The following is a 15,504-nucleotide window of genomic DNA, read 5'->3' as shown; positions in this document are numbered from 1 at the left end:
TTACTATATCTCTGTAGTACAACTTAAAGTTGGGATGGTGATAGCTCTTTTATTATTCAGGACTGTTTTAGCTATCCTGTGATTTTGTTTATTTGCTTGTTTTTGCAAATGAAATTGAATATTATTCTTTCAAGGTCTGTGAAGAACTGGACTGGAATTTTGATAGGAATTGCACTGAATCTGATTGCTTTTGGTAGGAAAGCCAGTTTTACTATATTACTATTACTTCAATGAGCATGGGATATCTTACCATCTTCTGATATCTTCAATTTCTTCAGTGTCTTAAAGTTTTTATTGTATAAATCTTTCACTTGCTTGATTAGAGTTACCAAAGATATTTTATATTATTTAAGGCTATTGTGAAGGGTGTTGCTTCCCTGGTTTCATTCTCAGTCCATTTGTCATTTGTATATAGGAGGGTTACTGATTGTTGTGAGTTAATTTTGTATTCAGCTACTTTACTACACGTGTTTATCAATTCTAGGAGTTTCCCTGTAAAATTTTTACGGCTATTTATGCGTGCTGTCACACTATCTGAAAGTACGGACACTTCGACCTTTCCTCTTCCAGCTGATCTCCAGTTGTCTTACTGCTCTCGTGCGGCTCTGCTTCCTCCTCCTGTGGATCGTTAGCTGCATTGGCCCACGAGGGTGGAGGAAACAAGCAGGGAACAGGGTTCAAGATGGTTGTAGCTATGAATGAAAACAGCCCTCTGTGAGATAGACTCTAATGAATCAGCTCAACTTTATTTCAAAGTATAAGGAATATAAAGGATTGAGAAGCCTAGGCACAAACCCTAATTAAGTGCCCTAATTAATTGCATTAAGTGGCACTCTGCTATAGCGAGGCTTTTCGTATGTGGCAGTAGGGTCCTATCAAAATGACTTGAGCCCTTGTCTAATTACCATGTGGGTCATCAGTGGGAGCGTTTGCAGGGGGCTCTGTGGGGGGGGGTTGCTCCATATTGCTGAGTTTAGAGAAAGCTGCCAGGCTGTGGTAGACTGCGGCCTCTGAACAGCAGGGCCTTCCAGCACTCTAGCTAAGATTTCGGGTACAGTAATGAATAGGTATGCAAAGTGGACAACCTTGTCTTTTTCTGATTTTAGGGGAATTGCTTTGAATTTCTCTCCATTTAAATTGATGTTTGCTGTGGGCTTGCTGTAAACTGCCTGTATTATGTTAAGTATGTCCCTTATATTCCTTTTCTCTCCAGGAGTTTTATCATGAAGGGATGTTGGATTTTGTCAAAGGCCTTTTCTGCATCTAATGAGATGATCATGTGGTTTTTGTCTTTCAGTTTGTTTATATAGTAGCTACATTTATCAATTTATGTATGTTAAACCATCCCTGCATCTCTGGGATGAAGCCTACTTGATCATGGTGGATAATCTTTAATGTGATCTTGGATTCTTTTTTCAAGTATTTTATTGAGAATTTTAAAATCTATATTTATAAGGGAAATTGGTCTGTAATTCTCTTTCTTTGTTGGGTCTTTATGTGTTTTGGATATCAGTTAAACATGGCCTGCTTAACTGAATAGAAGGAAATTTTGGCAATGTTCCTTCTATTTCTGTTTTATAGAATAATTTGAATATTGTTGACATGAACTCTTTGAAAGTCTGGTAGAATTCTTTGCTAAAATCATCTGTCTCTAGGCTGTTTTTTGTTTGGAAGAATTTTAATAATTGTTTCTATTTCATTAGTGATTATTGGTCTGTTTAAATTGCTTATCTGATCTTGATTTAACTTTAGTAAATGTTTTGTGTTGAGAAAATTATCCATTTCTTTTAGATTTCCTAATTTAGTGGATTACAGGTTTTTAAAATATGGCTTTATGGTTATCTGGATTTCCCCAGTGTCTGTTGTTATGTCCCCCTTTTCATTTCTAATTTTATTAATTTGGATATTATCTTTCTGCCTTTTAGTTAATTTGGATAAGAGTTTGTAAATCTTAAGATTATTTTTTCAAATAACCAACTCTTTGTTTCATTGACTCTTTATATTGTTTTTGTTTGTTTCTGTTTCATTGATTTCATCCTAGGTATGATTATTTCTTGCTGTCTACTTTTAAATGTGGTTTCTTTTTTTGTTTGTTGTTTGTTTTTGTTTTAGAGCAGTGGTTCTCAACCTGACAGTTGGGAGTTCAAATAACCCTTTTACAGGAGTCTCATGTCAGATATCCTGCATATCAGATATTTGCACTACAGTTCATAACAGTAGCAAAATTAATTATGAAGTAGCAACAAAAATAATGGTTTGGAGTCACCACAGCATGAGGAACTGTATTAAAGGGTCTCAGAATTAGGAAGGGTGAGAACCGCTGCTCTAGAGCTTTCAGCTGTGCTATTATGTTACTAGTATGTGATCTCTCCAGTTTTTTAATGTAGGTTCTAAAAACTGTGAACTTGCCTCTTAGAACCACCTTGTGTCCCATAAGTTTGGATGTGTTGTGTATTCATTTTTATTTCAATTCTACAAGATCTCTAATTTCTTTCTTGACCCATTTTTCATTCACTAGTGAGTTGTTCAGACTCTACAAGTTAATAAGCTTTCTGTTGTTTATGTTGTTGTTGATATCCAGTTTTAATCTGTAGTGGTCAGATAGGATTCAGGGTTTTCTTACAATTATTGGCAAGAGTGGGGTATTAAAGTTTTCCTCTGTTGGTGTGTGAGTCAATATGTGACTTAAGCCGTAGTATTCTTTTATGAACTTGGGTATCCTTGTGTTTGGTTCATAGATGTTAAGAATCGCAGTGTCTTCTTGGTAGAGTTATTGTTTGAAGAGTACTTAGTGTCCTTCCCTGTCTTCTGATTAGTTTTGGTTTGAAGTCTATTTTGTCAGATATTAAAATGGCCACACCAGCTTGCTTCTTAGGTCTACTTGCTTGGAATAGCTTTTCCCATCCTTTTACCCTTAGATGTCTGTCTTTGATGTTAAGGTGTGTTTCTTGGGTTCAGTAGAAGGATTGATCCTGTTTGCATATCTGTTCTGGTAATCTGTCTTTTTGTTGAGGAATTGAGACCACTGATGTTGAGAGATTATCAATGAATAGAATTTGTTTATTTATGGCAGTGGGCGTGGGTAGGTGTTTCCCCTCTTTCAATTTGTTGTTTGTAATTATTTATTCCTTGTGTCTTCTTGGGTGTTGTTAACCTCTAGGTTGGAGTTTTTCCTCCTCGCTCTGTCTATAAGACAGGATTTGTAGGTAGATACTGTTTAAATTGGTAAGTTTTTTCCCTCTATCTATGGTGATTGAATGTTTTGCTTGGCATAGTAGTCTGGGCTAGCATCTGTGTTTTCTTTGGATATATACAAGTCTTCCCAGGCCCTTCTGCCTTTTAGAGTCTCCTTTGAGAAGTCAGGCGTAATTCTAACAGGTCTGCCTTTATAAGTTACTTGTTCTGTTTCTCTTGTAGCTTTTAATATTTCTTTGTTCTGTGTGTTTAGTGTTTTGATTATTGTGTGCAGAGTAAACTTTTTTAGTCTGTTTGGTGTTCTGTATACTTTTTGTTGTTGTCTTGTTGTTGTTGTTGCTTGTATTTTTTCTTGTTGTTTTGAGACAGGGTTTCTCTGTATAAACCTGGCTGTCCTGGAACACACTCTGTAGACCAGACTGGCCGTGAACTCAACAGAGATTCACCTGCTTCTACCTCGTGGGTGCTGGGATTAATGGCATGAGCCTGCTGTCTGTATATTTCTTATACCTTGATGGGCACCTCCTTCTTTACGTTAGGGAAATTTTCTTCTATAATTTTGTTGAAAATAGATTTTCTGTGCCTTTCCCTTCCTCTGTTCCTATTATTCTTAGATTTGACTTCTTCATGGTTTCCCAGATTGCTGGATGTTTTATGCTAGAAGTTTTTAAATTTAACATTTTCTTTGACCAAGATATTTATTTCTTTTTCTTTTTTTATATTTATTTATTCATTTATTATGTATACAATATTCTTTCTGCATGTATGCAGGCCAGAAGAGGGCACCAGACCTCATTACAGATGATTGTGAGTCACCATGTGGTTGCCGGGAATTGAACTCAGGACCTTTGGAAGAGCAGGCAATGCTCTTAACCACTGAGCCATCTCTCCAGCCCCCAAGATATTTATTTCTTATCTTATGTCTTCAATGCCTGAGATTCTGTCTTCCATCTCTTGTATTCGGTTGCTGAGACTTGCCTCTAAGGTTCCTGTTTGAGTTCATAAATTTTTCATTTCTAGATTTTCTTCAATTTTTTTTATTCTATCCACTTTCTTGTCTTGCATGGTTTTATTTGTTTCCTTCCACTGTTTGTCTGTGTTTTCATAGGTATCATATTCATAAAGGCTGTTTTCAGATCTTTGTCTTGTGTTCCACGTATGCTGCGGTACTCAGGGCCTGCTGTGGTGGGCTCTTCTGGAGATAGATACACTGTCTTGACTGTAACTGTGTTTTCTTTTATGCTGGCTGCCTGTCAAACCTCTCAGTGTCCATTCTCCAACTATCTTCCTGCATTTTATTTTGATTTCTGCATTTTATTGAGTTATTACATTATTCTGTCAACTTGGTACTCACATATTGAATCTTTTTCCTTATAATGTTCGAAGAAGAATATAAATTCAAGGCTGTTTTAAGCAAAATGTGACTGCATTACATCCACTTCTATAAGACTCATCACTTTTGAAACTTCGACAAAGAACAAAATTTTTGTCCTAAAAGAACATTTCCTGAGCTTAATCAAGTATGTAGTACAGGTTGGACTTAATCAATCTGTCTGTTGGCAATTAAATTAGCGAAGTTATTTTTACCTTGTTTTCCCCGTGACTCACCACACTCTCAAGCTTTTGTCTGTCCTCTCAGAATTTCAAGCATGATCTCTGGCAGTGCTTGGTATTCTTTTAAGTGGACTGGTAATGGTAAGCTCTCGCTTCCTTCTCTCCTCAGAATCCTGGCTGTCTGCCATGGAGTCATGTATAAACAGCTCTCAGCCTGGATGCTCCACGGACTCCTTTTGGACCAGCATGATGAGTTCTTCATAAAACAGGGTCCATCTTCCGGTAATGTGAGTGCCCAGGCGGAAGAGGATGAAGAGGATCTGGGTATCGGAGGACTGACGGGAAAACAGTTGCGAGAACTGCAGGACCTGGTGAGGGCACAGCAGGAAGCCCAGGGCAGGCACTATTTAGAGACACCTGCTGACTGCCTGCCATGAATGGATCACTTAGAAACACTGGGCTTTCTCCTAGTTAGAGACTACAAAATATAGAAAGTGATTTCGAAATCCTTATTTTTTCTTTCTACATTACGTGCATTTACAAATATAGTGATAAGTTTATCTCTGCAAATATGAACTACCCTGTAGCTTTTCATGTGGCGTGGAGTTATAGACTCCTCAGAGTCTTGTATGTCCATATTCATTTGTTCATCTGTTGGCTCATTTCCCTTGTTAGATTCATTGAATGTCTGTTATGTGCAGGGCACTCTTACAGGTACCCAACTACAGAGACAAATGTCGTTCTTATCCTTAAGAAGTGTATAATTTGATGGGAAATAGAGAAAAGTAGGCAGTTACATCATAGTTACCACATGCTCTGCCAAAGAGTGTAGCTATTCAAAGATCCTGAAGTAAGGTTTTAAAACTAGAGAGGACTTTTCAGTATTTCTAAATTGCAGTTTGGTAAGACAGGTCACAGCATGTCCAGGGATTGTGTATAATGGTAAAGGCTATTAAGAACAAGGCTCATTGGAAGAACCATTTGAATCTCAGCTGAAATGGTCAGGTAAAGCTAAATAAAGTATTTGGTGTGTATGGTAGAGGATTAAGGGAGATGGCAGTAGATGAAGGTGCTGAGTGAATCAGTAGCAAAATCCTGAGAGTCCTTGTGTACAAAGAGTTTAGACTGAATGTGAAAAGTGCTAAGTGTGAGCAATTGGATAATTTCAGGACAAGAGTGACAGCCTTTATGATATGTCATTTTAGGTGATATGTGGGAACCATTTCTTAAAAACTAAGATCAGAAGCTTAGCATGGTGGTGCATATCAGTTCCTTATAGGACAGGCTAAAGCAGAGGGAGCACCATTATTTTAAGGCCTGCCTGGCTGACAGAATAAGTGAGACCCTGTCTCTCCCTGCTCCAAATAACAATAAAAAGATGGATGTGGTATTGCATATCAGTAATCTTGGCATCCAAGAATCAGGGGCAGAAGAATTACCCCAAGTTTGAAGCCACCCCAGCCTACATAGGGATTTCTAAATCAGTCTGAGTTACAGAGTGAGACCCTGTTTCTAAAACAAAAACAAAAATCAAGAACAGAGGCAAATAGACTAGTTAATAGAGGCTTGGGGATTCTTGGGTAAAAAAATAATCATTCCAAGCATGGACACAGTGAATTTGGAGGCAGACAGAGAAGCCTGAGAGGTGTTTAGAAAATGGAATCCATAGCCCTTTAGAGATTGGCCGTGAGTCAATTATTATTAATTATTTTTATAATTATAATTAATTATTAATTAGCCTTTAGCAGTTAGGTGCTAAGTGGATAGTGATGACAGGCAATGTGTATTGCTGGTGTTTGTGGGCTCAAACCTGAGGCCAAGCAAGTGCTCTGCCTTTGAGCTATATTCCCAGCTCAAGGACTAATATGAGATGTATTGAGCTTAAGGAGCCTGTGGGACATGTCCAGTGGGCTCAGCCTGGAAGACTAGTATAGCTTGCTCTGAAGCTAAGCATGGAGTAATCAGCAGCAGTTTAGAAGTGTTTACTCTGCAGCCCACAGGAAGCTGCAAGAGGTTCTCTGTACAGTGTCTAGTAGAAGGTCCACAGCATTTATAGTTTCAGGCCTGTTAAAACAACCTGCTAAGCTGCCCAGTGAAGCCACATAAGATGCTTCTCTGAAAAATGTAGATCAAGAGAGAAGAGTCTGAGATAGGTCTTGACAGCGAACACACACACATGAGACCTGGAGAATTACAACCAAGTTATGGAACTGTGCAAATGAGGAAGCTTAGCATCTGCCCACCTGACACAGTAGTAAAGCTTTATATTTAAAAACAGTGCTAAGCTGAGGATTGACTCCATAGGTCAAAGTGCTTCTGCAAGTGTGAGGACCTGAGTTCAAATTCCCAAAATCCATGTTAGAGCCAGATGCTCTAGTGTGAACACCTGTAATCTCAGTGCTCCTGCAGTGAGATGGAAGGCAGAAACGAGAATCCCTGGAAGTCTGAAGGCTAGCTAGCTTGGCATCACAGCAGAACAAGGAGATCTTGGTCTCAAGAAAGGAGGTGAGGACCGACACCTGCAGTTGTCCTCTGGCCTCCACACATACGCTCTGGCCCATGTCACACTGACACGCATTGTGTACACAAAAGTAAATTAAAAACAAAATACAAAAACCCAAATTCAGTGCTTTCCATCATGCCACTGTTCTCCATGAAAATGGAGAACATTTCCAGAGCTGTGATTTAAGAATTGTACAACTTAGGCTGGAGAGATGGCTCAGTGGTTAAGAGCATTGCCTGCTCTTCCAAAGGTCCTGAGTTCAATTCCCTGGCAACCACATGGTGGCTCACAACCATCTGTAATGAGGTCTGGTGCCCTCTTCTGGCCTGCAGACATACACACAGACAGAATATTGTATACATAATAAATAAATAAATATTTTTTTAAAAAAAAGAATTGTACAACTTCAGATTTAAACCCTGCTTGCCAGTAACATAGATCATGGGTTGGAGGAGCTAAGATCTATCGTCATACTTCATGTGACAGGTTGTTTCCTTGACTAGCGCCTAATTGAGGAAGAGAACATGCTGGCCCCGTCTCTGAAGCAGTTTTCCCTGCGGATGGAGATTTTACCATCCTACATTCCAGTGAGGGTTGCTGAAAAAATCCTCTTTGTTGGAGAATCTGTTCAGATGTTTGAGAATCAAAATGTGAACCTGACGAGGAAAGGTAAGAATCCCCTATGGGGCTGGAGAGGTAGCTCAGTGGTTCAGAGCACTGGTTGCTCTTTCAGGAGACCCAGGTTCAATTCCCAGCACCCACATGGCAGCTCACAACTGTCTGTAACTGTGGGATCCAACACCCTCACACAGACATGCATACAGATAAAACACTAATTTTAAAAAATGGGAAAAAAAAGGAACACCTTAAGAAAAGAATCCCCTTGTTCTGCTGGCCACATCCTCAGAGGCTCCTCATCTGCAGCACTGACCCAGAGCATGCTGGGCTAGAGTGACTGCCATGGCAGCTGTGGCCCGCCACCCTGTCTAATGACTCCTGTGTGACAGGAGCACCTTTGTACCCCACAGGCTCTATCTTGAAGAACCAGGAGGACACTTTTGCTGCAGAACTGCATCGGCTCAAGCAGCAGCCACTCTTCAGCCTTGTGGATTTTGAGCAGGTGGTGGATCGAATTCGTAGCACTGTGGCTGAGGTTTGTCTTCTAATATTGTTCCAGAAGAAATGAGTTTAGAGAGAAGTAAAGGACAAGAAGTTGAAAAAAGAGAAAGCTCTCTGTGGGGCTGCAGAAATGGCTCAGTGGTTAAGAGCACTGGATTCAACTCAGGTTTGATTCCCAGGACCCACATAGTAGCTCACAACCATCTGTAATTCCAGTTCCAGGGGATCCATGCTCTCTTCTGACCCCCACAGGCACTAGGCAGACATGTTGTATACAGATACACATGTAGGCAAACACCCTTACATAGAAAATAAATAAAAACTCCCTTTGTTTTTAAAATAGAAGTAGAACTCACCCTTCTGCAGGTTTGTTTCAATTACTAATTTAATTGACTAACAGGGAAGCTTTACTTATAATTTCTAGCATTCATGAGTTTGGATGATGAAAAGTGTGTGTGTGTGTGTGTGTGTGTGTGTTGTGTTTTAATATCAGCCATGTATTTCACTTGTATTCAGGAATTTTAGGAGAAAAGCCAAGCAGACACAGTGGTCCAGCACTTGAGACAAGTAGGAAGGGATGAATGAGTAGGGCTTCTAGGTGCTAGTACTTCCTGAACTGAGGGCACTTATATTGGTGTGTTGATTATGAACTTCAAGATGAAAGCTTATGATGTATGTACTTAACTGTAAATATGTTAGTATTTTCACAATAAGGTTTTTTAATTTGTGTGTATGTAAGAGTTTTTGTTTTAGTTACATCTTCAGATTGTTGTTTATTTGGAGAAATAGCAGTGCTAATTTATTGATGGTAATCTTACAGATTCTCAACTTGGGTGTAGTTGGACTTTTCTTTGGGCTGCCAACCAGCTTCCAAATAAAGACATGGAAACTTATTATTAATTATGAATGCTTGGCCTTAGCTTAGGCTTGTCCCATTAGCTCTTTTAGCTTCATTTAACCTGTTTCTAGTTATCTATGTTTTGCCTCAGGGCTTTTTACTTTTCTTTCATTCTGTATATCCTACTTTCCTGCTTCTTCCATGTCTGGCTGACTGGCCCCTGGGGTCTCCCTGGTATCTTTTTTTTTTTCCTCAGCCTACATTCCTCCTACTACTTATTCTCCCTGTCCGGAAGTCCTGCCTATGCCTCATTATTAGGCATTCAACTTTTTATTATACTAGCCAAGTGCCGTAGACAGGCAAGGTAAAAACAGCAACACATCTTTATGTAATTGAACAAATGCAAACATCTTTACATAGTTAAACAAATATTCTGCAACATGAAAGGTGTTAATAGTTTGTTTTGTTTTGATTTTTTGTTTGTTTGGTTGGTTGGTTGGTTGGTTTTTTTGAGGCATGGTTTGTCTCTGTAGCCCTAGCTATCCTTGAATTCACTCTGTAGACCAGGCTGGCTTCAAACTCACAAAGAGCCACCTATCTCTACCTCCCAAGTGCTGGAATAAAGGCATGTGCCAACACCGCCTGACATTCTATAACTTTTTTTTAAAGATTTATTTATGTATTTTGTATTCAGAGTTCTGTCTGCATGTGTGCCTACATGCCAAAAGAAGGCACCAGATCTCATTATAGATGATTGTGAGACACCATGTGGGTGCTGGGAATTGAACTCAGAACCTCTGGAAGAGCAGCCAGTGCTCTTAACCTCTGAGCCATCTCTCCAGCCCAATATTTTTAAAATATATTAAAGATGACATCATCTGAACATAATGTTTTATAATAATTCCTCCAGTGTCTCAACCTTTTCCCCCTACACTGTTGCTTCTTTTCATCTAAAATCTTTAATGATGCATTAGTCAGCATGGCTTTGTTTGTATAAATTGTGTCAAACGATAGAGGTGATAATGGATGTCTCTGATTTCTTGACTCCTAGAGATTATGCAAATGGTTACTGCATTGCTATGACATTTACTGTAGGCTTTTAGAGCAGAAGTTTGTTAAAGAATTCTCTTCCTACTCGACAGTTTTTATCTTGAGGGATGCTCAGTTTTATCAGCTGCAGACTGTTATCTGTCCTGTTCCTTTGTTGTTGTTAGGAAGTTAATATTAGGAATTGTTACTGAAAGTTTGAACCTCTCTAAAAAGTGATCTAAGCTTGGCTTTCTTCAGGAAGAAAAACTTTACCAGTTGAGTAGGTTTGAAACTAAATTTACCATAAAATTTCTTCTTTCAACTTTGGGGGCCCATATGAAGGGACCAACAGGCAGGACAGGAACTCTGAAACATGGCTGGGCTGGGTGGTTGGCAAAGCCATGTCTGAGTGAGCCCTGGAGACCTCATGCTGCTGTTGAGCATAGCTGTTGTGGTCACCACATCCCTCATAATCTATAGGTTGTATGAAGGCTCTCAGGGCGTTTCTAGCCCCTCACTCTAAGTTCTGGTACTTACAGTGACAGTGATGGAGTTTTTTCCAAGCAGTGCTGCTGAAGCAGATTAATGATTTAAGCACCACACTTAGAAAGAATTGTTAGTAAAGTTAGGTTAAAGTGTTTTTGTTAGTGGCTTTGCAATGGAAAAATCTTGGGGAACAATTTAAAATTTAGAAAAGCACATAGTTGAGCGAGGGACTCGTTGAGGTCAAGAAACAAGAACAATGACAGCCTGGCTATTGCTGACAAACCTTTCTTGCTAGGATGGGTTGGTGATCAAAAATGTTGATTAATTCCTTGTACCCATTTCTGCCCAGAGCTGCTTGATGTAAAAACTGTTAATGAGTGGGTCTCCATCCTGAGGATTTAAAGTAAATATGACTGATTATTTTTCATATATTAAAGTTTAGATTTGTAGCCAGGCAGTGGTAATGTATGTCTTTAATCCCAGCACTTGGGAGGCAGAGTAAGGCAGATTTCTGTGAGTTCAAGGCAAGCCTGGTCTACAAGAGCTAGTTCCAGGACAGGCTCCCTGTCTCGAAAAACTTAAAAAAAAAAAAAAAAGTTTAAATTTGTAATTCTTTAAAGATTTCTTGATTGATTCTTTTTTTAAATGCAGCCTCCCAGCAAAAGAACTAGCTGAGAAAAATACTTTGCTTGCTTACATGTTAATCTGTAACAAGTTGATTCAGTATGAATGTATGTGGGTTCCTTTTTTTTAAAATATTTATTTATTTATCATGTATACAATATTCTGTCTGTGTGTATGTCTGCAGGCCAGAAGAGGGCACCAGACCTCATTACAGATGGTTGTGAGCCACCATGTGGTTGCTGGGAATTGAACTCAGGACCTCTGGAAGAGCAGGCAATGCTCTTAACCACTGAGCCATCTCTCCAGCCCTGTATGTGGGTTCTTGAAAAAATTTGTAATGCCTAAAATGTTCACTCATGTAAGAGATATGGAAAACACTGTTTTTCACTTGTATTTATTGTAATCATTCACTTGAAAATAGAATGTAACCACATTGTAATTTTTATATTGCTTGAAAGATTTTGCTGGGGAAGAGAAGCTGTAAGGGAGAAAATAAAGACATGAGAGAAGGAAAACACCAGGAAAGATGTAGAAGGAAGACATCTAGAGAGAGAGAGAAGAGAAATACCAGGGTAGAAGAACAGAACAGAAAAAGAGTAGAGTAGAGGGCTGGAGAGATGGCTCTGTGGCTAATCTCTGTGGTTAAGAGCATTGCCTGCTCTTCCAAAGGTCCTGAGTTCAGTTCCCAGCAACCACATGGTGGCTCACAACCATCTGTAATGAGGTCTGGTGCCCTCTTCTGGCCTGCAGGCATACACACAGACAGAATATTGTATACATAATAAATAAATATTTTTTTTAAAAAAAGAGTAGAGTAGAACAAGCAACAAAAAGAATAATAAAATAAAAACTCATCCTTGGCCGTCAGAAAAGTCCTCATGTGTCTGTCTGTCCAGTAGTTCTGCTCTGCATCTTTTCAGTTTCTCAGACCTGCTGAAGGCTTGCCATTCATTAGCACCCCAGGTGAGATCCGGATGTGTTTGAGATATGTGTGTGTGTTTCCCTTTTTCCCTGGCCCCAGAGAATTAGATTTTACTCCCTCAGATAGGAAAGTCCTGACTCCGTGGACTTCAATCCCTGGGCTTCTGAAGGCTGGTGCTCACAGCAGCAGTGTGTAACGATTTTGATATTCTACAGCACTTAACTATTTCAGGTAGATTTAATTTTTAAAATACTTACTTGTCTGAATTATGTTTTGTTTATTCAAATTTTGTCTTTTAAAAATTATTTTGTGTGTTTGTGGTATATGTATTTATGTTGCCTGTATGTGCACACATACATGCACCCCACAGATCAGCCTCTGATGTCTTCTGTTTTCACTCTCCACCTTACTTTTTAGGACTGCGTCTCCCACAAAACCAAGGGTTCTTCTCCATTAGGCCCTACTGAGTGGCTGTTTCCCAGCACCGGCTGTAGGCATGAGCACTGTACCCAGTGAGCTCGGGTCCTGGTGCTTGCTTAGCTCGCTTTCTTCACTGAGCCATCTCACTAGCCCCCATTTTCCTCATTATTGTTTCATCTTTTTAGGCTTTTATTAAGATTAATAAACTAATTAGAGCAAGCTTTTGTTTCTCATTTTCCCTTAATTTATAAATTCTTTAGGTCATTTTTACTTGTCTTTCTTTTTTCTTATTTAAATATTAAGATATACTAATTTAAACACTAAAAACAAATTATGTATATATGGAAAATTATGTAGTATTCGGGGCTTTATTTATTTTTATTTTATGCGCAATTGTGTTTTCTCACGGGTACCAGAATTACAGACAGTTGTGAGCTGCCAGGTGGGTGCTGGGAATTAAACCTGGGTCAGTGCTTTTTAACTACTAAGCCGCTATCTCTCCAGCCTTTCATGTAGTATTTCAATGCATGTATGAGTTGTGTGGTTTTTTTCTTACATATCTGGGTGTTATGCCTGCATGTATATCTGTGCATCACATGCCCACCCACCTGGTGTCCTCGGAGGCCAGACAAGGGTGCTAGATTCCCAGGAATTGGGGTTATGGATTGTTGTGAGCCACCTTGTGGGTGCTGGGAGTCAAACCCATGTCCACTGGAAGACCAGTAGTACTCTTTAACTGCTAAGCTGTCTCTCCAATCTTTTTTTTTTTTTAAAAAAAAAAAAAGGATTTTGCTGCATAAACAAGGTTGGCCTGGAATTTGGTGAACATCCTCCTGCTACAGCCTCCCAGTGCTGGAATGACAAGCAGGGGCCACTAAGCCCAGGTCTCTTTTTACTTTTCATAAATCGTGATCAAGAAGGGCAGGTGGTGGTATTGCATTTAATCCCAGCACCCTGGAGGCAGAGGCAGGTGGGTCTCTGAGTTCAAGGCCAGCCTGGTCTACAGAGCAAGTTTCAGTATAGCCAGGACTTTACACAGAGAAACCCTTTCTCAAAACAAAACAAACAAACAAAAAAAGTTGATACAAAATTCACACAAACAATATTGTAGATATTTTAAAATGATTCAATCCAGTGGTTTTTAGTTGCACAGTTGTATATGCAGCTGTAACCATTAATTTCAGCACAGTTTTATCTTACATAGGTTTTTTGTTTTGTTTCTCTATGTTTAACTATCTGTTCATTCTTAGGGTTAGCTGAACTTGGGTTCACTATAATGAACTTAAGCGTTTTTGTTTGTTTTTGTTGTTCTAATTTCATCACAGCACCTCTGGAAGCTAATGGTCGAGGAGTCAGACTTACTGGGTCAGCTGAAGGTAATAACTTACATTCTTTTGACTCTTGAGGTGATTGTGGAAAGCACTCTTGCCTAGACTTCCATGTAGACTCACTTGTTTACTCAGGTGAGGAAGTTGTATGTGATGCTGCAGCTTCTGGACTCCATAAAGAGTCACTTTCATTTCCCTCTGTTGTGCTATGAATGCCATCAAACACAGAGTCCTCCCGCAAGGCTGCCCTGTATGCATCTTTCTAAATGCCAAGCCTGTGTCCTTCAGATTGAGAGCATCTGTCTGATTCTCTCGGGTAGTAAGGGCCTCTGGGCTCTGATTTACTCACTTGTACATTGAAATTCTTTCCTCAGATCATTAAAGACTTTTACCTTCTGGGACGAGGAGAACTGTTCCAGGCCTTCATTGACACAGCTCAACACATGTTAAAAACACCACCCACTGCAGTGACAGAGCATGGTAATTGTCCCGTGGCCCTGAGAATAACAGCTGGCTCAAGTTGCAGGGTGTTTCTTGGCTGATGTTGTGCTCTGTATGTTTGCCTGCACAGGCCAGAAGAGCGGGAACTTGAGTCACAAGCATTTGTGAGCTGCATGTGGGCATGTGGAAGAGAACCTGGGTCCTCTGCAAAAGCAGCCAGTGCTCTTAACTACCATGCTCTAGCCACCTCAACCTATTTTATCTTATAAGTAATGGAAGCCTAACCTAGGAAAGTCTAGTTATAGCTAAAGCTCCCTGTGTTTGCATTGTAACTGGGTCTCAGAACAAGTAAAAGAATGGTCTTCAGTACTGTTAAGACTTTGCTCCTTACCTTTGTTGAACACCCCCACCGCCATCTGTAACAGCGCAGCCTGATCTGTAGCAGCAAATTAAAGTCTAGTAAAGTGCTTTATTTTAATTGGCCCTCCCCAGGTCACAAGGCGATCATTGTAACAATGAAGAAGTGAGGCCTTAGTTCAGCAAAGCCCTTGGCCAGTTAATGGCTGCCTCCTTCCAGACACAAGAAGAGAATGTAGGAAGAATCCAAGCCAAGAAAAAGGATATGGGAGGAAAAATAGAGACTAGTATTTTATAGTTTAATGAGACAACAGATATCTACTGTAACTTTTGTTACAGATATCAGAAAAGCCAGTTCAGACTCATTTAAGTAAATAAAAAGGATAGAAATTATTGGTCTTCTTGGCCAGTAGAACAGGCTCTAGCCCATTGGTTCTCGACCTTCTTAACCTTGTGACTCGTTAATACAGTTGTTCATGTTGTGGTGACATCCAACCATAAAATTATTTTCATTGTTACTTCATAACTAATTTTGCTACTGTTACGAATCATAATGTCAGTATCTGATATGCAGGAATCAGATTTGGAACTCCCATGAAAGGGTCATTCAACCCCCAACGGCTGCTCTTGCCAAATTTATATGTTACTAAAACTGATCTCAAAAGAGCTACATTCTTTTAGAGTCTGA

General features: G+C 39.5%; 1 protein-coding gene across 3 annotated transcripts in view; it reads left to right on the top strand.

Moving 5' to 3' along the window:
* The window catches only part of Tubgcp4 (tubulin gamma complex component 4), a 38,550-nt gene that overhangs the window by 13,227 nt on the left and 9,819 nt on the right, over window positions 1-15,504 (top strand). For all 3 annotated transcript variants that reach the window (XM_087911264.1, XM_087911263.1, XM_087911265.1), the window contains exons 7-11: window positions 4,919-5,120; window positions 7,756-7,921; window positions 8,281-8,405; window positions 14,016-14,066; window positions 14,393-14,498. In XM_087911264.1, the coding sequence (XP_087767390.1) occupies window positions 4,919-5,120; window positions 7,756-7,921; window positions 8,281-8,405; window positions 14,016-14,066; window positions 14,393-14,498 (650 nt within the window). The remainder of the gene's footprint in view (window positions 1-4,918; window positions 5,121-7,755; window positions 7,922-8,280; window positions 8,406-14,015; window positions 14,067-14,392; window positions 14,499-15,504) is intronic.

The sequence above is a fragment of the Myodes glareolus genome, chromosome 10, assembly GCF_982192425.1.
Source record: "Myodes glareolus chromosome 10, mMyoGla1.1, whole genome shotgun sequence".
Classification (NCBI taxonomy): domain Eukaryota; kingdom Metazoa; phylum Chordata; class Mammalia; order Rodentia; family Cricetidae; genus Myodes; species Myodes glareolus.
The sequence above is the reverse complement of the archived record's forward strand: the minus strand, read 5'-3'. Positions and strand labels throughout refer to the sequence as shown.